The sequence below is a fragment of the Mesoplodon bidens genome (genome assembly GCF_964165515.1).
Source record: "Mesoplodon bidens genome assembly, chromosome: 16".
In the NCBI taxonomy this organism is placed as follows: domain Eukaryota; kingdom Metazoa; phylum Chordata; class Mammalia; order Artiodactyla; family Ziphiidae; genus Mesoplodon; species Mesoplodon bidens.
The window spans coordinates 12,051,607-12,072,569 of record NC_138173.1 but is presented as its reverse complement, the minus strand read 5'-3'; the positions used below and the strand labels follow the sequence as shown (position 1 = coordinate 12,072,569).

Sequence of the window (20,963 nt, the reverse complement as noted above, 5' to 3'; positions counted from 1 at the left end):
ATTGTCTCATGGCTTGGACATGATTTTCTTTTTTTATATATTTTATTTATTTATTTATTATTTATTTTTGGCTGCGTCGGGTCTTAGTTGCAGCATACGGGATCTTTGTTGTGGCACACGGACTTCTCTCTAGTTGTGGCATGCGGTTTTTCTCTTCTCTAGTTGTGGTGCAGGGCTCCAGGGCACGTGGTCTCTATAGTTGTGGCGAGGAGGTTCCAGAACGCCGGGGCTCCAGGGCAAGTGGGCTCTGTAGTTTGTGGCACGCGGGCTCAGTAGTTGTGGCACACGGGCTTAGTTGCCCTGCGGCATGTGCGATCTTAGTTCTCCGACCAGGGATCAAACCCGAGTCCCCTGCATTGGAAGGCAGATTCTTTACTACTGGACCACCAGGGAAGTCCCTCATTTTCCTTTTTTAAGAAATTAGAGGCCTTCCCTGGTGGTGCAGTGGTTGAGAGTCCGCCTGCCGATGCAGGGGACACGGGTTCATGCCCCGGTCCGGGAAGATCCCACGTGCCGCGGAGCGGCTAGGCCCGTGAGCCATGGCCACTGGGCCTGCGCGTCCAGAGCCTGTGCTCCGCAACAGGAAAGGCCACAGAAGTGAGAGGCCCACGTAATGCAAAAAAAAAAAAAAAAATTAGATTGCTCTGGCATTATTATTTTCTCCTCATTTACTTTTTTCTTTTGGGTACCTGTATTAAAAATTCTTAAAAAATCAAAAGGAAAAGTTTTTATCATATAGAGCAGGGTGAGTTTTATATATGCATAATTGTTTGACACTGTAGACATATGTTCTTTAGACATTATTTTGCATTTTGACATCTGTGTTGGCAGATACAGATGACTGATTTACCACTATTCTATTGTTATGTAGGTCATCTTGGTAAGCCATAGCACAAGAGATCTATATTGTATACCCCAGTTGTTTTCATTGATGTGGCTGCCCCATGACAGCTAGGCAGTCAGGGTGGGATTCGGATCAGTTTTTCTCTCTGTTTAGGAGTACTGAGTTAGGGGCAGATTTAGCTATGGTTCTGTGGAACTATACAACTAGGGAAGCAGCAAAAGGATCTTTCCATACCCCAGTAAGACCCAGAGAACAAAGAAAATCTGTTGTGGAGGGATGCTGCTTTACTGACTGAAGAGAAACCTTCATCTGGAGTGATCAAAGGGGAAACCAGAAAGCAGAAGTAGGTGGGGAGAGTGGAGGTTATTCTTAACATGAGAAGCAGAGAACAATGTTTTATAAAATAGGGAAAATTTTGCGTATTAAAATTTTTTCCCTTTAATCACCAAATTATGTTTTGCTACAAAATTTTGCTGAGATTTTAGCACGTTATTCAACAGCAGGTTTGACTTAACGTTTAGGTCAAATTGGTGCTTACAGATGGACAGTTGGATTGATTTCAAAGTCACTGTTACTTTCAGTTCTTCAATTGAGAAGAGAATTTTAAGTTCTCTGTCACTCAAAATGAATCTGGCATTGTGTTCTAATTTTAATCTTCCATAAATGAAAACTTGTCCTTAGAGCTTAGAACCTTTTTACATTTTATTTTTAACCCTGGATCCCTTTGTGGAGAGAATTTTCAAAATGTCAATCTAGGAAAATATCTAAATGCAGTTTAAGACATTTGTTAATTGGTATTTCAGGAGTAATACTTCTGATACAAAATGTATTTTATAAAAGCACTTGTGAATATCTAACATGAAGTATGCTATAAATAAAAGTCAGTTTAATAAAATGTGGCATCTCAACTTTAAAATACTTCATTTCATCTGGAGAACTTCCTAAAATTCTAGATTTTAAAACAGTGCCATAGTAATGATGGTCTATTCTTCTTGCTAAAATCTTGGATGAAAAGTATGTGCTTCATTTCTTTATGCCTTTCTTCTGTGTTCTTTTATTTTCTTTAAAATACTATTTTAAAATCTTATTACAAGTATGCCGTATGTGGTTTATTTATAAAAATTCAAAAATATAAAAAAGAAAATCCATAATGCCATTTATCTTTTCATTTAAATATGTTTATACATACATATTTTTTTAAACTTTAGTTTGAAATGACATCAGACTTTCAGAAAAGTTGTACAAACAGTACACTGATGCCTAGATAAGTACACTGGTAGTCCCCAGATTTTAACATTTTACCATTTGTTTTACTGTGTTTTTGTTTTTTTAAATATTTATTTATTTTGGCTGCCCTGGGTCTTAGTTGCGGCATGAGATCTTTGTTGCGGCATGTGGGGGTCTTTTAGTTGAGGCATGCGGGCTTTTAGTTGCAGCATGTAGGATCTAGTTCCCTGACCAGGGATCGAACCCAGGCCCCCTGCACTGGGAGTGCAGAGTCTTAACCGCTGGACCACCAGGGAAGTCCCTTGTTTTACTATTTTAACATTTGCTTTATTCTTTCTCCATACATGTTGTTGTTTGGTATATATGTCTTCATAACTTATATATAGTCATTGTGAAGTATGTATTTTAGGAGAAAAAAATGTGTCCTTTGTCATGTTTAATGCTTGGATTTGGGGCTGGAATTCTACTTCGTGTGATGGCAGTACACAGTTCCTTTTCTCATTGTTTCTATTCGCCTCATCTACACTTGCCCATTCCTTTATTTCTGAATCACTTTTAGTTGTGTCTTGTTTTGTGAGTCAAAATGAAAATCTTTTAGTGGGGGGAATAAAGTAGGAGCTTGAGATTAACATACACACACTACTATATATAAAATAGATAACCAACAAGGACCTACTGTATAGCACAGGGAACTCTATCTACTCAATAACCTGTTTGGGAAAAGAATCTGAAAAAGAATGAATATATGTATACGTATAACGGAATCACTCTGCTGTACACCTGAAACTAACACAACATTGTAAATCAACTATACTCTAATAAAATTAAAGTAAAAAAAGAAAATCTTTTAAGTTAGTGAGCTAGGTCCATTTACATTTATTGCCGTTACTGATATATTTCATCATAACTCATTTTTGTTGTAATTACCATGTATATTATAATAGTTGTGTTTCTGTGCCTGCTGTTTTCTTCTTTTATCTTGAAAATTTCTTCTGATTTGTCTTATTGTTATAGTGGTTACCTTTGTACTTATACTTTAAAGAGGTGTTCTGAGTTTTCTGTTTTCTTATTTAAACTCACCATCTTGCTTGTTAGTTTTAATGGTAGTCTTTTCACTCCCATAGTCAATGACTTTTTCTACTTTTCCCTTTTCTTCTCCCTTTTCCTTTTTTTAAGTTGCATTATTTCTGCTTTATCAGAACATTTATATATTCTATTCTCTTTTCCACTTTAGTTTTAAATTTAGATCTACAGTTAAATATGTAAAATGCTCCTCATCAGTCCTTTTGCTGAAGTTTTCCCAGTCATCTCTTTCTTGGTTGAAGCTTAATTCTCTAGTAGATTGCTCAAGTAAGACTCTAGTATTCCTTGAGTTCTTTCATGTTTAAAACTCCTTTTCTATAACCTTGATACTTGAAGGACAACTGGACTGCATCCGTGGTTCACCTTTTGTTTTCTTGTGATTCTTGAAAATGCTGCTCCATTTTGCCTTGATTTTTATGTTGTTTTTTGTAAAGTTTTTAGAACAGAGGGTGGCAACTTTTTTTCTGTAAAATAAAAAGCCAGATAGTAACTATTTTAGGCTTTGCTGGGCTCACAGTCTCTGTTGTGGCACTCAGCTCTGCCCTTGTGGGTTAAAGCAGCCAGAGATGATATGTAAATGACGGGCTTTTGCTCAAGGATCATGGTTTTCCTGCCTTTGGACTTCATTGTTACCTAAGCAGAGCTGCTGACTGCCTTCTTAGAATCCTTTTTAAGTTAGGATTGGTTTTACATTGAAAAATGAAGGATGATTTTCTGAGTTGCATAAATGTTATAAGAACACTTTTTTTAGTGAACAACACAGAAAAAAAAAAAAGCAAAACCAACTCCTAAAGGAAAAGTTGTGAAGATCTTCAAAAGATGATAACAAGTCTTTAACATTAAAATAGTATATTCACTGCTTTCATGAAGTATATGGAAGTCTTAACTGGCTTTTATAGGCAGTATAAAATGTTATTAGTAGCATCTATATAGAATTAGAGTGAATTGGTATTTATGACCAGTGAAGAAATACATTCAAAATGAAAATTATTTTTGATATATAATGAAGATCAGAGTTCACCTTTCAGTTGTGTTTTATGAATAACATTTTGAACATTTTCAATATAGATAACTATTCAGAAAAAGTGGTGAGGAATCAATATACTTCATTATGGAATAGTAAATTACTGAGCAGAATTCCAGTTATTTAGATGAAAGAGCTTTTCAAGATAGTCTTTTCTCAGATGTCATATTTTAAAGACTGAACTAAATCCAGGGCATTAATCAGCTCTTTCAATTTTCACTTGCCTAAGAAGATTAGGACAACTAATACTTGTTTAATTATACAGTCTTTCTTATGTTTATGGCCAACTGTACCATATAACTCTAGACTTTTTGTACTTGAATGTTTTGAATCACAGTATTTGAATAGTAATTTTTTTTTTTTTTTTTTTTTTTTTGCGGTACGCGGGCCTCTCACTGTTGTGGCCTCTCCTGTTGCGGAGCACAGGCTCCGGACGCGCAGGCTCAGCGGCCATGGCTCACGGGCCCAGCCGCTCTGCAGCATGTGGGATCTTCCCGGACCGGGGCACGAACCCATGTCCCCTGCATCAGCAGGCGTACTCTCAACCACTGCGCCACCAGGGAAGCCCAGTAATTTTTTTTTTTAAGACTAAGATACCTGCTTCCAAATATGTAGATGCTCTTGGCTTTTTTCATTTTGGTTTTAAAAGCATTTAAAAAAAATAAAGCAGTAATTATTTATCATTAATTTGTTGAACAGCAACATGCATAGATATTTGTGATACCTCATATAGTGCCCAGATCAAGAAGTAACTTCGTTTTTTTTTTTAAACATCTTTATTGGAGTATAATTGCTTTACAGTGTTGTGTTAGTTTCTGCTGTATAACAAAGTGAATCAGCTATACATATACATATATCCCCATATCCCCTCCCTCTTGCGTCTCCCTCCCACCCTCCCTATCCCATCCCTCTAGGTGGTCACAAAGCACCGAGCTGCTATGCGGCCGCTTCCCACTAGCTATCTGTTTTACGTTTGGTAGTGTATATATGTCAATGCCACTCTCTCACTTCGTCTCAGCTTACCCTTCTCCCTCCCCATGTCCTCAAGTCCATTCTCTAGGTCTGCGTCTTTATTTCTGTCCTGCCCCTAGGTTCTTCAGAGCCATTTTTTTGTAACTTCGTTTTTACTTCATTTTTGCTTATATGCTTTTGCAAATTTCATTTTGCCTAAGACAAGATTTTACTTAGCTTTAAGGGAGATCTGTGTCTATAGAGGTGTTCCCTTAACTGTTTCGTAGGAAGGGTAGCAATAAAATTAGTGCTATGAAGTATACCAGAAAAACATACTTAGAACAACAGTGGGACCATCATGTTGATTTGACTATGTTATTCTTTTAAAATCTTTTGGTTTTAAGTAGATAGGAATTGAAAATCTTCCAGAAAGGAATTTATTACCGTATGAAAATGATGACACTTTGAACTATGAAATAAAGGAAGTTAAAAATAGTGGTGGTGGGATTATTTATTTCCTATAACCATTTTTGCCAGTCTGTGGTCTGTAATTGCTTTATCTAAGTAGATGTAGCCTATGTGACTCTAGAAATAAAGTATAGATCAGAATGAAGAAAACAAGGTTTTGCCAAGTTGAGGAATAAAATTACAGAATCAGTAGAAGTGACAAGACTACTTTGTTAATTTATATGTTTCTTTTCAAGGACTACAACTCCAGGAGAAACAAAACTGCTGGCCTCTGAAATCTATGAAATTCTTCAGTCTTCCAATATGGCAGATGGTGATAGTTTCAGTGAAATGAATTCACGTCGAAGGAAAGCTCAGTTTTTTCTGGGAACCACAAACAAACGTGCCAAAACAGTGGTTTTGCATATAGATGGTCTTGATGATACGGTAAGACTTTTATAAACACGTGGTTCATAACATGGGAGAGAGAAATCATGTTAACTGGTTATCTCAGCGTCACCTGCTAACAATCTTTAAGAATAAGTCCCTGGCTTCCCTGGTGGCACAGTGATTAAGAATCCGCCTGCCAGTGCAGGGGACACGGGTTCAAGCCCTGGTCCAGGAAGATCCCACATGCCGTGGAGAGCAACTAAGCCCATGCGCCACAACTACTGAGCCTGCGCTCTAGAGCCCGCAAGCCACAACTACTGAGCCTGCGTGCCACAACTACTGAAGCCCACGGGCCTAGAGCCTGTGCTCCGCACCAAAAGAAGGCATGACAATAAGAAGCCCACAGACTGCAACGAAGAGTAGCCCCCGCTCACCACAACTAGAGAAAGCCCACATGCAGCAACGAAGACCCAACACAGCCATAAATAGATAAATAAAGTAAATAAAAAGAAAAGAATAAGTCCCAATATTAGCATTTTATTCTGATAAAGAGGGGCATTTTGTGCTTAATGGGTCAGTTATTCAAAGGACATAACCATGTAAATATTTATGCCCTAGTAATAGAACTTCAAAGTATATGAAGCAAAAACTGACGGAAATGCAAGGAGAAATAAATTCACAACTAGAGCTGGAGATTTGAATACCGTTGTCTCAATTAATAGAACAAGTATACAGAAAATCAACAGGGATATAGAAGACGCAACACTAACAACCAACTTAACCTAACTGATATTTATAGAAAGCCCCACTCAGCAGCAAGATAATATTCATTCTTTTCATGTGCACATGAAACATTTACCAAGATAGACCATATTGTGTCCCATAAAACAAGTCCTGATTTAAAAGAATGAGAACCAAGCAAAGTATGTGCTCTGAGCACAATGAAAAGCAAGTTAGAAATCAATCACAGAAAGACACCTGGAAAACCCCCTAAGAATTTTTGAAACTAACACATTTCTAAAATAATCCATGGGTCAATGAAGAAATCAAAGGAGAAATTAGGAAGTATTTTGAACTGAATAAAAATGAAAATGTGGGGCTTCCCTGGTGGCGCAGTGGTTAAGAATCCACCTGCCAATGCAGGGGACTTGGGTTCGAGCCCTCGTCCAGGAAGATCCCACATGTCGCGGAGCAGCTAAGCCTGTGCGCCATGACTACTGAGCCTGTGCTCTAGAGCCTGCGAGCCACAACTGCTGAGCCCGCATGCCTAGAGCCCTTGCTCTGCAACAAAGAGAAGCCACCACAATGGGAAGCCTGTGCACCACAACAAAGAGCAGCCCCCACTCTCTGCAACTAGAGAAAGTCTGCGCGCAGCAACGAAGACCCAATGCAGCCAAAAATAAAAAAATAATTAAAAAAAAAAGACGTAGTATCAGAATTTGTGGGAAGCAGCTAAAGCAGAGTTTAGAGGGGAATTCATTAGCGCCAAATGCCTGAATATTTATATACAAAAAGGAAAAGGTCTCAGTGACTTAAGCTTCTACCTTAAAAACTAGAAAAAGAAGAGCAAATTAAATCCAAAGTAAGCAGAAGAAACAAAAAAAAAAACCAGTAATCAGTGGAATGGAAAACAGAAAAATCAGTGAAATCAAAAGCTGATCTTTGACATGATCAATTAAATTGATAAACCTCTAGCCAAATTGATTAAGAATAAAAGAGAGGTCACAAAATATCAGTATCAGAAATGAGACAGCATTGCTATAGATCTTTTAATATGGACACTGAAATAAAAATAAGTGACTATTTTGAATAACTTTATGCCAATAAATTTGATAATGTAGATGAAACAGGAAAATTTCATGAAAGATGGATTGCCAAAGCTCACTCAAGAAGAAATGGGTAACCTGAATGAATAACTCTATGTCTATCAAAGAAATTGGATTTGTAGTTAAAAACCTTTCCATAAAGACAATTTCTGGCCTTGATATCTTCATTGGTGAATTCTCCCAAACGTTTAAGGAAAATGTAATACCAGCTGTACTGTCTTTTAAAGTATTATTCAGTAGTAGTTGTACAGTGTAGGTTTTTCTCAACTCATTCTACCTTGTCTGCTTTTTTTTTTAATATATTTTTTTATGTGGACCATTTTTAAAGTCTATTGAATTTGTTACAATATTGCTTCTGTTTTGGTTTTTTGGCCACAAGGCATGTGGGATCTTAGCTCCCTGACCAGGGATCGAACCCATGCCCCCTGTATTGGAAGGCAAGGTCTTAACCAGTGGACTGCCAGGGAAGTCCCTTGTCTGCTTTTAATATTAGCTCTTCAAGCGTTCTTTTGATTATAGTGTGTGTCTTCTATTTGTGTCTGTATTTCACATGGATTTCTTATAGGCACCATATAGTTGGGCCTTGCTTTTTTAATCCAATCGAAAAATTTCTACCTTTTAACAGGAGTGCTGGGATCATTTGCCTTTAGTATGATTATTGGTATGACTGGATTTAAAACAACCATCTTGCTAATTGCTTTCTATTTGTCCCATGTGTTCCTTGTTCTCTTTTCCTCTTTTTCTGCCTTTTGGACTAATTGAAAGGTTTTTTATGATTGCATTTTATCTCCTTTGTTGGCTTATTTGCCTTAATTCTCTTTCCTTCCTTCCTTTCTTTTATGTTTGTTGAATTAGGGTTTATTTTGTGTATTTTTGAATTTTATTTAGGGTTTATTTTCTGTATCTTGAACTTATCGGTGTAGCTTCAATTAACACTAATCACTTCATGCATGAGACACTTATAACACTATACTTTCATCTGCCTTATCTCTGCCTTTGTGTTCTTGTTATATGTTTTACTTCTGCATATGTTATAAACCCCAGATTACTTTGTTATTACATTAAATATTCTCTTTTTTTTGATTAAAAATTTTTTTGTGTGGTAAATTACACTTAGCATAGAATTACCATCCATCTTAACCATTTACAAGTATTTAAAGACATTAAAAAATAAGAGTATTTTCTGTCTACCCACGTATTTACCATTTCTGGGGCTCTTTATTCCTTTGTGTAAATACAGATTTTCGTCTCATATCGTTTTCCTTCTGCCTGAAGGACTCCATTAACATTTCTTATAGTAAGTAGTACAGGTCTGCTGAGGATGGACAGTTGGCTTATTTCCACCTTTTGGCTATTATGAATAATTCTGCTATGAACATTTATGTACAGGTTTTTGTGTGGATATATGTCCTCATTTCTCTTGGGTATATTCTTAAGGGTAGAATTGCTGGATGATACGTTTAGCTTTTCGAGCAACTGCCAGACTGTTTTCCACAGTGGCCGCTGCATTTTACATTCCCATCAGCAAGGTGTGAGGGGTCAATTTTCTCCACATCCCTGCCAACATTTCTTATTTTCCATTTCTTAAAAAAATAGCTATTCTAGTGGGTGTGAAGTGGTATCTTATTGTGATTTTGATTTGCATTTACCTAATTACAACGATGGTATCTTTTCACGTGCTTATTGGCCATTTTTAGTGGTTGACTTATTGTGTATGTCTTTAATTTATCACAGATTTTCTCATTTGGAGAAATGTCTGTTCATTCTTTGTCCATGTTTTTAAAAAATGCTTATTATTTGTCTTTATTCTTGAGATGAGTTAGTTCTGTTAATATCATGTATTGCATCCGTTGATTTTCATATGTTGAACCAACCCTTCATTCCTAGGATAAATCCCAATTGGTCATGGTGCATAATCTTTTTAATGTGCTTCTGGATTCAGTTTGCTGGTATATTATTGAGGCATTTTGCATCTGTATTCATACAGGATATTGGTTTGTAGTCTTTTTTTCCCTCGTGCTGTCTTTTTCTGGTTTTGGTATCAGGGTAATCCTGGCTTCCTAAGAGGAGTTGGGAAGTGTCTGGATGAGTTTGTGAATGATAGGTGTTACTCTTCTTTAAACATTTAGTAGAATTCACCGGTGAAACCGTTTGGTCCTGGGCTTTTCTTTGTGGGAAATGTTCTGATTATTAATTCAGTTGCTTTACTTGTTGTATAGGTTTATTCATATTTTCTTGCGTCAGTTTATGGTTTTGTCTTTTGAGGAATATATCACTTCACAGAGGTTATCTGATGTGTTGGCATACAGTTGTTCACAGTATTCGCTTATAATCCTTTTCTTTTGGTAAGACTGGTCATAATATATCCTCTTTTATTCCTGCTCTTAGTATTTGAGTCTTCTTCCTCTCTTTTCTTGGTCAGTCTTGCTAAAGGTTTATCAATTTTGTTGCTCTTTCCAAAGAACCAACTTGTGGTTTCATCGATTTTTCTATCCACCCCTCCCCCATTCTCTATTTCTTTTTCCCCCTGCTCTAATCTTTATTATTTCCTTCCTTCCGTTTGCTTTGGGTTTAGTTGGCTCTTCTTTTTCTTGTTTCTTTTTTTTGCGGCTGTGTTGGGTCTTTGTTGCTGCGCGTGGGCTTTCTCTAGTTGCAGCAGGCAGGCTTCTCATTGCAGTGGCTTCTCCTGTTGCAGAGCACGGGCTCTAGGCTCACGGGCTGAGTAGTTGTGGCTCGCGGGCTCTAGAGCACAGGCTCAGTAGTCATGGCGCACGGGCTTAGCTGCTCCGCGGCATGTGGGATCTTCCCGGACCAGGGCTTGAACCCGTGTCCCCTGCATTGGCAGGCGGATTCTTAACCACTGCGCCACCAGGGAAGCCCTTTTTTCTTGTTTCTTGAATGGAATCTCAGGTAATTGGTTGGAGATTTCCTTCTACTTTAATGTAGTCATTTTAGCTAGAAATTCCCCTCTAAGCACTGCTGTCTCTGCATACCATCAGATTTGGCGTCTACTTTTTCATTTCATTCATCTGAAAGTATTGTCTAATGTTTTTGGTGATTTCTTGTTTGACCCATTGGTTGTTTAGGAGTTTGTTGTTTAATTTCCATATATTCATAGATTTCCCAAATTTCCTTTTGTTACTGATTTCTGATCTCATTTCATATGTGTGATTTCAATCCTTTTACACTTGTTGGGGCTTGTCTTGTGGCCTAAAGGTCTATCCCGGCGAATGTTCCATGTGCACTTGAGAATCTATATACCTTTGGTTGGAGTGTTCTACAAGTGTCTGTTAGGTTTAGTTGGTGTACAGTGTTAAGTCGTCTTCTTCCTTGTTGATCTTCTGTCCAGCTGTTCTATCAGATGGGCTTCCGTGGTGGCGCAGTGGTTAAGAATCCTCCTGCCAATGCAGGGGACACGGGTTTGAGCCCTGGTCTGGGAAGATCCCACATGCTGCAGAGCAGCTAAGCCCATGCGCCACAACTACTGAGCCTTGCTCTAGAGCCCACGAGCCACAACTACTGAGCCTGCGTGCCACAACTACTGAAGCCCGCACGCCTAGAGCCCGTGCTCCGCAACAAGAGAAGCCACTGCAATGAGAAGCCTGTGCACCGCAACGAAGAGCAGACCCCGCTCGCCCCAACTAGAGAAAGCCCGCGTACAGCAGTAAAGACCCTGTGCAGCCAAAAAATAAATTAAAAAAAAAAAAGTCAGATGGATATTGACGTCTCTAACTCTTTGAGTTTTGTGTATCTGGAAAAGTCCTTACTGTATTTTTCTTTTGAAAGATATTTTTATGTGTATAGAACTCTAGATGACAGTTCATTTTCTTACCATACTTTACGAATATTGTCCCACTGTCTTCTCCCTTGTATTGTTTCTATTCAGAATTCTGTCCTTCTTTTTTTTGTTCTTCTATATGTAATGTATCTTATTTCTTCCCTCTATCTCTAGAAGTTTGATTTGAGCCTTTTTTATATCTCCTTAACAGTTTATACTTTGTCTACTTGAACATACATAATATGGTTAGAATAACTGTTTAATGTCTTCGTCAACTAATTCAGTCATGTGTTATTTTTGAGTATGTTTCTGTAGGTTGATTTTTCTAGTTATAGGTTGTATTTTCTTGCTTCTTTGCACGCCTCATAATTTTTGATTGGATGCCAGATATTACAGATTTTACATATTGGGATACAGCATGTATTTGTATGCAAAGCCTTTAAATGTTCTTGAATTTTGTTCTGGATCAGCTAAGTTACTTGCAAACATTGGATGTTTTTCAGTCTTGCCTTTAAGCTCTGGTAGGCAGACTACAGCACCGTTTAACCTAGGGATAATTTTACTGTGCTACTGAGGCCATACTCTTCTGGGTTCTCCGTCTATGTGCTGTGTACATCAGTTTTCTCTGCTCTGGCTGATGGGGACAGGAAGTATTCCCAGCCCTGTGTGAGTCCGCAGGATGGTTCCTTCTATTCCTTTCCAGCCTGGTTGTTTCCTTCATCACTCAGCTGAAAACCAGAGGGGAGCCCATTGCCGATCTCTGGTGTGTGTCTTCTCTCTGAGGGGCCCCCTTTGTGCAACTGTGTCCTCTCATGCTCTGTGCTATGAATTATAGTTGCCTTGACCTCCCTGAATTTTCAACTTTGTGTCCTCAACTTGGGGAGACTGCTGGTTCTGCTTGGCTTCCTGCTTTGTGAGTCACAGCCTAAAAATTTTCCAGGCAATATGCTGCTGTGCTGGTGAGCCTCACTTCATTTGCTTCCCTTCTCTTGGGGGTCACCTGCTTTCCAACACCTGGAAATCATTGTTTTATTCATTTTATTTTGTCTGTATTTTTAGTTGTTTAAGCCTTGAGGGTAAATCTGGTCCCTGTTACTCCATCTTGACTGGAATTGCAGGTCTCCCTGAAGTTATCTTGAGCAGTGATAAGTTATATACTTTCACATATTTAGGGCTGGCAACTGGTGGATTACCACTTATCTCTTTAGCTGTGCCAGGTAGGTTACATTGGATTATCCACAGCTTTTTCTAGTTGTGGTATTGGGGCACCTAGCCCTCAGGATTTAAGATTCAGTAAACGGGTTGGGGAAAACTTTTCATATGCATATTATCCATGACATTGCCAAATAAGTTAACAACTATCTTATCGAAACTGGGGCCAAGATCCCAAAAAGTTTCTAGAAAGCAGGTTCTGGTAAATGTAAATTAATTGAATGAAAGATATTAAGATATATAAATTGTCACCAGTACTATTTGTTTAATGTTAATGAATGAAAACAGTACAGTTCCTTTTTAAAGCTAGCAGAAACCAAATAATAAAACCCAACAAAGCTCACACACACAAAAATATAGGCCACATAGGGGGCTTCCCTCATTAGGCAGTGGTTAAGAATCCGCCTGCCAATGCAGGGGACACGAGTTTGAGCCCTGGTCTGGGAAGATCCCACATGCCGCAGAGCAGCTAAGCCCGTGTGCCACAACTACTGAGCCTGCACTCTAGAGCCTGCGAGCCACAACTGCTGAGCCCACGCGCCACAGCTACTGAAGCCCACGTGCCTAGAGCCTGTGCTCTGCAACAAGAGAAGCCACCGCAATGAGAAGCCCGTGCACCGCAATGAAGAGTAGCCCCTGCAACTAGAGAAAGCCCGTGCACAGCAACGAAGACCCAATGCAGCCAAAAGTAAATAAATAAATAAATAAATATATTGAAATACATATATAGGCCACTATATCTTAAAAATGTAATTGCTAAAATCCAAAAAAAAAAAAAAAAGCAAGTTAACTCTGAAGCTGTACTGTAATGTTTTGGTGGCATAACCTGGCACCTAGTATGTGCCAGGCACTATTTTAGGCACCAGGGATACAGCAGTGACCAAAATAAGCAAAAGTTCTCATAAATCCTATGTTTGACTTCATTAAGCTAATATCATAGTTGGAGGAGACAGTCAACAAGCCAAGTTTTATAGTATAGTAGCAGTGGTAAGTTCCATGGACAAAAATAAAGGGAAAGTAGCTAGGGATTACTAAGGGGTGGAATGGTGGATTATAGTTTTAAATAGGATGGTTTAAAAGTCCTCTTGGAGAAACTGACATTTAACCAAAACTTAGGAGTGAGGCAGTGGATATATGTGGAAGAGTGCATGTTCCCAAGAAAGGGAGCCATGAGTGTCAAGCCTTCACACATAGACAACTAAGAAGATACCTAAAAGTAATAAAAGGATGTGGAAGAAATTGCTTTAGGAAAGAGCTGTAGTTTAACAATAAAGTTTTTGCTTTGTCAAATGTATTCTTAAAACGTAAAAACAAGTAGGAAAATATTTGTAATGAATAATTGGTTAGTGGCCTTATTACTGTATGTAAAATAGATAGCTAGTGGGAACCTGCTGTATATAGCACAGGGAGCTCAGCTCGGTGCTCTGTGATCACCTAGATGGGTGGGATGGGGGGAGAGGGTGGGAGGGAGGTCCAAGAGGGAGGGGAAATATGTATACATAGAGCTGATTCACTTCATTGTACAGCAGAAACTAACACAACATTGTAAAGCAACTATACTCTAATTAAAAAGAATAAAAATAAAAAAATATATATTAAAAAAATCAACAGAAGAAAATCGAACAGGAAAATGGGAAATTCCTGGAAGAGATGTAGTTTCCAGTAAATAGTATCAGCTAACATTTATTGCAGTACTTGCAGGTACCCTTCTGGTGTGTTAACTCATTTATTTTTCATAAAACTATAAGGTCTACTTATAGTCCCAGTTTACAGATGAGAAGACGGAAGCACACCAAATTGAAATAGCTTCCTGGTATAGTAGAAGTGGTGAGTGAAGGACATGGGATTTGAATCTAGGCAGCGTGGGTCTAGCTGCAGAACCCCGCTCTTAACTGCTGCTTTGGACAGCTACGCAGGGAAACGTGTCTACTCTCACTAGTCATGAAAGCAGTGTACATTACTTTAGTGTATGTATCAAGGCTTTTAGAAAGATATTCCTGATTTTGGATTGTCACAAACATTTTTCCTTTTGCTTTGTTTCCTCAGCTGCAAATCATGCTACTATGGAGTCTTTAGAAATTGGAGAGAGGCTACTATCTACATCTTTTGAATTGATACACATACACTCTCTCTCCCCCTCCCCCTCTTCCTCCCTCCCTCCCTCCCCCTCCCCTTCCCCTCTCCCTCTCTTCTCTCCCCCGCCCCGACCCTTCTCCTAGCAATTGCCAGGCAGTTAACTTTGACCCATCTACCTCCTTGCCCAATTCCTAATTTTATCTGCTTATGATTCTTAAAACCTAATCTTGATCCTCTATCCCCATCAAGAAGTTACTCATCCTTTGCAGCTAATTCTTGATCCTATTTGCTCTGTTGAAGATCTCATGTTTACATCTTGGAATTGGACACCCCCCCCCCCCCGCCTTTACCTGTTGCAAATGTGTTGCATTTGTGTTAAAATAAAGATGAATTGGCATCGTGAATCTGGTTTTTCACTGTCACACATAGTTGGAATTTAACGTCAGACTCTTGTGATAAACCAGGCAAGTTGCTTAACGTTTATATTTGTTGGTTTCCTCACATTTAAAATAAGGAAACAGATTAGACTAGTTGTATCCTAACTTTCATGTTGTACATGCTATGCAAACTTTTGTTCACTTTTAAGTTTACCTGGTGTTGAATATGTGGCAGAGATAAACATGGACCGTTTGGGCACTAATCCACCAAAGGCGCTTCGCAGAAGGGGCAGTGCGGTACATGAGCCCCGTGCGCTGCTATGCACCACTGTATGCGAGACCCTTGCCTGAATAGTGTTGAAAGGCAGAAGTGGAAAAATAGTTTAAGTAGGAGATAAACAATGATGTGAGTTGTTTTGAAGGATGTGGGAATAAGTTTGAAGACTGATTTTATTCAGTAGAAGAGAAGAATGAATCAGGTAATTGAAGGCAGTGCTTCCTAGGCTATGACCCAGAGACTTGGTGTCATTTGCCGATTCCTGTTCCCTCAGAAATACTGAATCGGAGTCTGGTTTCAATACAGAAACAGGATAATTTAGAGATGTTGGTTTGATGTATGGGTTGGAGGAGGAGGGAGGGATGGGGAGAACTGTAGTTACTTTTAATTCATTTTCTCTTTGGATCTTGTGTTTAAGATGACCACTTGTTATCCACGTGGATGTGTTTGTAGACAAATGAAAATAAAATCATATTGGACGTAGACTTCTGTGCTTCTACATGGTAGTGATGTTTGAAGTGATCTGAATAGTCTACTGAGGGATGAAGTAGAAAGAAAATCACTTAGTTTTAGCACTGGACCTTGGAGATAAAATGAGACAGAGGTGAAATACTCAGTGGTGTAAGCAGAACACCAGGGTAGTGTATTATTAAGAAGTCAAAGAAGCATTGAAGGACGTATGTTATATTGTGTTTGTCAAGAGGAAAATGGGAACCAAAAAGTGGATATTGATAACCCTTGAGAATGCAGTGGTAACCACCGAGAATGCCACGAATGAGGGATGCGGTGATATAAATACCAAGTGATTTAAAAAATAGTGACTCATACACTGAATGCTCACTAATTCTAACTTCAGTCTGTTAGAATTTATCTCTGGAGGTTTTAAAGCTAGAGCAGGGGTCAGTAAACCCTTTCTTTAAAGGGCTGGATAGTAAACACTTCCGGTTTTGCAGGCATATGGTCTCTGTTATGACTACTAACTCTGCTAGAGGGTGAAACTAGACTTGGACAATATGTAAACAGATAGGTGTGGGTGTTTCCAATAAAACTTTATTTACAAAAACAGCTGTTGGACCGTAGTTTGCCCACCCTTGAGCTTGAGGAAACTCTGCTTTTCAGCATGTTTTCTATATTATTCTTCCATTCTGTTTGGTTTAAGATTTAAATTAACACGGGCAAATTTATTTCTGATTAAAATGATTAAAATTAAATATTAGTAATGAAGCTTGAAAAAAATCTAGCAGGAATTACTATTTTGTTGGATCTTATAAATTTTCATAAACTTGACTAAGCACCACCCTTTCTGTGCCCTCAAATGTGTGACTGTAGAATTGAAATAGGGACATTAGCCTTCCCTTGCCCTGTGTTCCCTCCTTTTCCCCAAATATAAAGACTAGTTCAGTGTTGTTTGGCTTGATTTATTCCCTTATTATTTTGCTAGTTTTAATAACAATTTGCTTTTACTTTTTCAGTCTCGGAGAAACCTGTGTGAAGAGGCTTTGTTAAAAATTAAAGGCGTTATTAGCTTTACTTTTCAAATGGCTGTTCAAAGATGTGTGGTGCGAATCCGTTCAGATCTGAGAGCAGAGGTTGGTATTTTAAACGGCTAAACATGCTTGAGGTTACAGGTAAACACATCGGTGTTCAAAATTGTTGTCTTTTTATCTGGCCTAGGCTTTGGCATCGGCAATAGCCTCAACCAAGGTTATGAAGGCTCAGCAAGTTGTGAAAAGCGAAAGTGGAGAAGAGGTAAAAGCTCTGTTTAGTTTGCTTTATGCTTGACTCCCTCTTGCTGATCCCTTGTGGCCAGCAGATTGCTAGTATTTTTAGACGAATAGCTGCTGAGTATATAGCGATGTGGCTGAGTCAGATTATTCTAATGTTTCTTGTTTAGCAGTTAACACTTTTAGAAATATAGAGAGATCTTTGTTGGATTTCAGAATCTCTCAGACTCTGTTCTTGATCTCAGTGGAGATGTCTTGCTGATTTTATTTGGAAATAAAGGATATGGGGTTTCCTTGCATTGGTTTTTAAATACTTTCTAACCCTTAATTGGTTTTGCCAGTCCAAAAATAAAGATCCAACCCATCGTTGGGCAAGTATATATAGTGATAATCTTTGCATCTTGCTACTCTTTCCACTAGCTTTGTGATAGGGAAGAGGGATCTATATGGCTTTAGCTCATTTGAGTTTCCATAGAAAGGAGGTTCATTGGCCCTTCAGGGCCCCATAGCAGCCAGATGCTTGTTTTTGTCGTCTTTAAATAGAGGTTGAACATTTATTCCTGGAGCCTCAGGAGAAAAGCATCAGCATTTTCATGTGTACTTCTTCCTTCTGCGCTTACATAGTGCTCAACAATTGGGCCTACCTTCATAGAAGAGGATACTTTTTAAAGGAATATAGCCTCTGAGAATAAATATGGTGATGAGAATGAGACGTAAAGTTGACTTTTAACGTTTGACATGTACTTATATCAATTAGGTTGACTTTGTAACAACTCTTAACATGCTCTCTGCATCAGATGCTGGTCCCGTTCCAGGACACACCTGTGGAAGTAGAACAGAACACAGAGCTGCCCGACTACCTGCCTGAGGACGAGAGTCCCACAAAGGAGCAGGACAAAGCAGTGTCCCGGGTGGGCTCACACCCAGAGGGTGGAGCTAGCTGGCTGAGCACAGCTGCAAACTTTTTATCCAGATCGTTTTACTGGTGACTTCAGTTTGGGGCTCAAGGACTGTGTAAACGAACAAGGGGCCGGTTTTCCATTGTTGTGGTGAACTGTCAAGTGCAATTTGCAATAAGTTATCATGAAAAGTTTCTAGATTACATGATTAAGAATGCTGCATTTTACATTTTACTGGACATTTTACCCCACTAAGTGGTAAAAAGGACAGAGGGTACAGGTGGAATTGCTTTGTTTATGAAGGCGTTTTGGTTTTGTTTTCCTTTGTTTAAATTGCCTCACTTTTTAAAAAAACATGGGTCCACTGTTAAACCAAACATGTATTTGTGCAGCTTTACATTTTATTTTACACAAAGCACGTGATTAGGAAAACTTGTTTTCTCAAGCCTCAGGACCTATCTGAAGAGAAGTTTGTTTTTTTTTTTTTTAGCTCAAGTTGTGCATGAATTACTGAACACTTTTCTCTGCCTTTTCTCATGAAAGATACTTGCTTTGGTACTCTTTCTTTCTCGTGAAAGATACTTGCTTTGAAAGCATTTCTCATAATTCCCCTTTTGTGCCTTTTTTATTTTGCCAACCATGTTTATAGAAAGGACGTTACTAGTGACATTTTGTGAATTAAAACATATTCATAGCAACGTAACAAACCCCTAAAAATACAACTCTACAAAAACTTGGCAGTCTTATTTGTTATAATTTTTAAAAGATTAACACAAAATCAGTCGAGAAGGAAACATGTATATCAGCAAAGTGTTATTGAAAGACCATTTGAATGTGACCAAATGTGGTCCTAGTTGACTACTGTTCAGTTTGGTTTATATCAGCTCTTGAGAATTATGTCCACCCTAATATTGGGAGTGACTGTAAATGGTCTCTAGGCCTTACATTGTGATTATACAGTATCCCTTGCTAAGAAAAAAAAAAAAAAAAAGTAGTAAAGAACTGACAAACTTGAAAAAAGAAAACAAAAATGGAATGCCTATAATGCCATAGTGCTATTTGGTAGAGTCTAACCTTAAAACATGAATTGCTTGGCAGATGCCTATTCAGTAGGTGTTTCCTTGTATTGCCTTTTGTGAATTTATTATGAACATGCAGTCATATTGAATGAAAAGAAAAAAAGACTCAAATTATTGCTTATAAAGAAATAAAGCCAGCGTTTGTCCATCCACTTAAACTTTCTGCCAGAAAAAAACAGGACTTCAGCAAAGGTAAGATAAATAAATATAAATATATATACATATATATTTTTGGTATAGATTTAAGAGCTAATTACATATATGTAATGCTTTATTAAATTTCTGAAATATCTGGCAACAAAAAATTTTCTTTTGGAAATCCAACTAACTCCAGATAAAGTTTAATGCTAATATGATTAAAAACTAATAGGAGGAGATCAAAAACTTTTTTCATCAACATGTAGAGCTGCTATTTTACTCCTTGGAGAATGTGAACTGAAAATTGGACCCTGGAGGGTTTCCTTGCATTTTCATTGCTTCTCTTTTAGAGAAAACTAAAAGCATCCAGTGTCACTGAAGAAGAATTATTGTAAAATAGTTCGCCAACAAGAATCTTGAGTTCAAGAACATTGTGACCTTATGGAGGGAGGGGTGTTGAGGGTATGGAGAGTAATATTTTTTCACCTGGGCTCTGATTCAGGTGATGCGCACAACTGAAAATATAAGCTTTCAGGGCATGTATTGCTTTAAATGCATAGTACAACTTGCTGCCAGACCAGATGTGTTGGGAAAAAAAAACAAAACAAAGCCACCTCCTTTCTATAGCCATTGAAACAAAGTTTACTGTTCTGTTTTAACAGGTTTGTATTTTATTTTGCATTGCCACACATCTGCTTATTTAAAAAACGACATCCTTTTGATAGTAATTGTTCAGCACAAGTAGGTATTACAGCTTGATGTTTGTGTGTTCTAATTCTCAGTGTTCCTTGATTCCAGGTCTTATATATAGAGCAGTTAAGGCAACTGTAACAGCATTTTTTGAAATATATTGTAAAATAATAAAAGGTAAGATAATTAAAATTGAATGGATATTGCATTTTTGTGGTATAAGCATTACTGATTTCGCTAAAGCCTGTTTGTATCCACACTGCCCGGCACCTTCTCCTCACTCCCTCGCTGCAAGTGCGTTACCCGACTAATTCCCGGGCATCTTCCATTCATCTCCTTCCCAGCACCACACCTGCTTCTTCCTGGGTTTGGATCAGTGCCCCTGTACATATATGCATTGAGGTGTTTATCGCATTAGATTAAAATTATATTTACCAGTGTCTGTCCCCTACTTAGCTCTCTGAGAACCGAGAAAGTCTGTAGCAGTACCTGGCTAGTATTTAATGCTCAAATTTTTTTTTTTTTTAAATTCATTTTATTTATTTATTTGGCTGCGTTGGGTCTTCGTCTCTACGCGAGGGCTTTCTCTGGTTGCGGCGAGCAGGGGCCACTCTTCATCGCGATCCGCAGGCCTCTCACTGCTGCGGTCTCTCCCGTTGCGGAGCACAGGCTCCAGACGTGCAGGCTCAGTAGCCGTGGCTCACGGGCCCAGCCGCTCCGCGGCACGTGGGATCCTCCCAGACCAGGGCTCGAACCTGTGCCCCCTGCATTGGCAGGCAGACCCTCAACCACTGCGCCACCAGGGAAGCCCCTCAAATATTTTTTTAAGAGAATGAACAAAGAATTTTTTTTTTTAATCAGTAAAAAATAAATGGAGGGTACTGTTGAACTCGTTGGGCAAATAGGAAAAATGTCAGGCTG

At 38.5% G+C, this 20,963-nt stretch overlaps 1 protein-coding gene across 1 annotated transcript in view; it reads left to right on the top strand.

The window, feature by feature from the left end:
* Positions 1-20,232, top strand: part of ARMC1 (armadillo repeat containing 1) — a 34,155-nt gene extending 13,923 nt beyond the window's left edge. Inside the window, exons 4-7 of the mRNA XM_081258749.1 lie at positions 5,834-6,023; positions 16,985-17,101; positions 17,187-17,261; positions 18,034-20,232. Of these exons, the coding sequence (XP_081114875.1) occupies positions 5,834-6,023; positions 16,985-17,101; positions 17,187-17,261; positions 18,034-18,225 (574 nt within the window). The 3' untranslated portion in view covers positions 18,226-20,232. The remainder of the gene's footprint in view (positions 1-5,833; positions 6,024-16,984; positions 17,102-17,186; positions 17,262-18,033) is intronic.
* Positions 20,233-20,963: the final 731 nt, after the last annotated feature.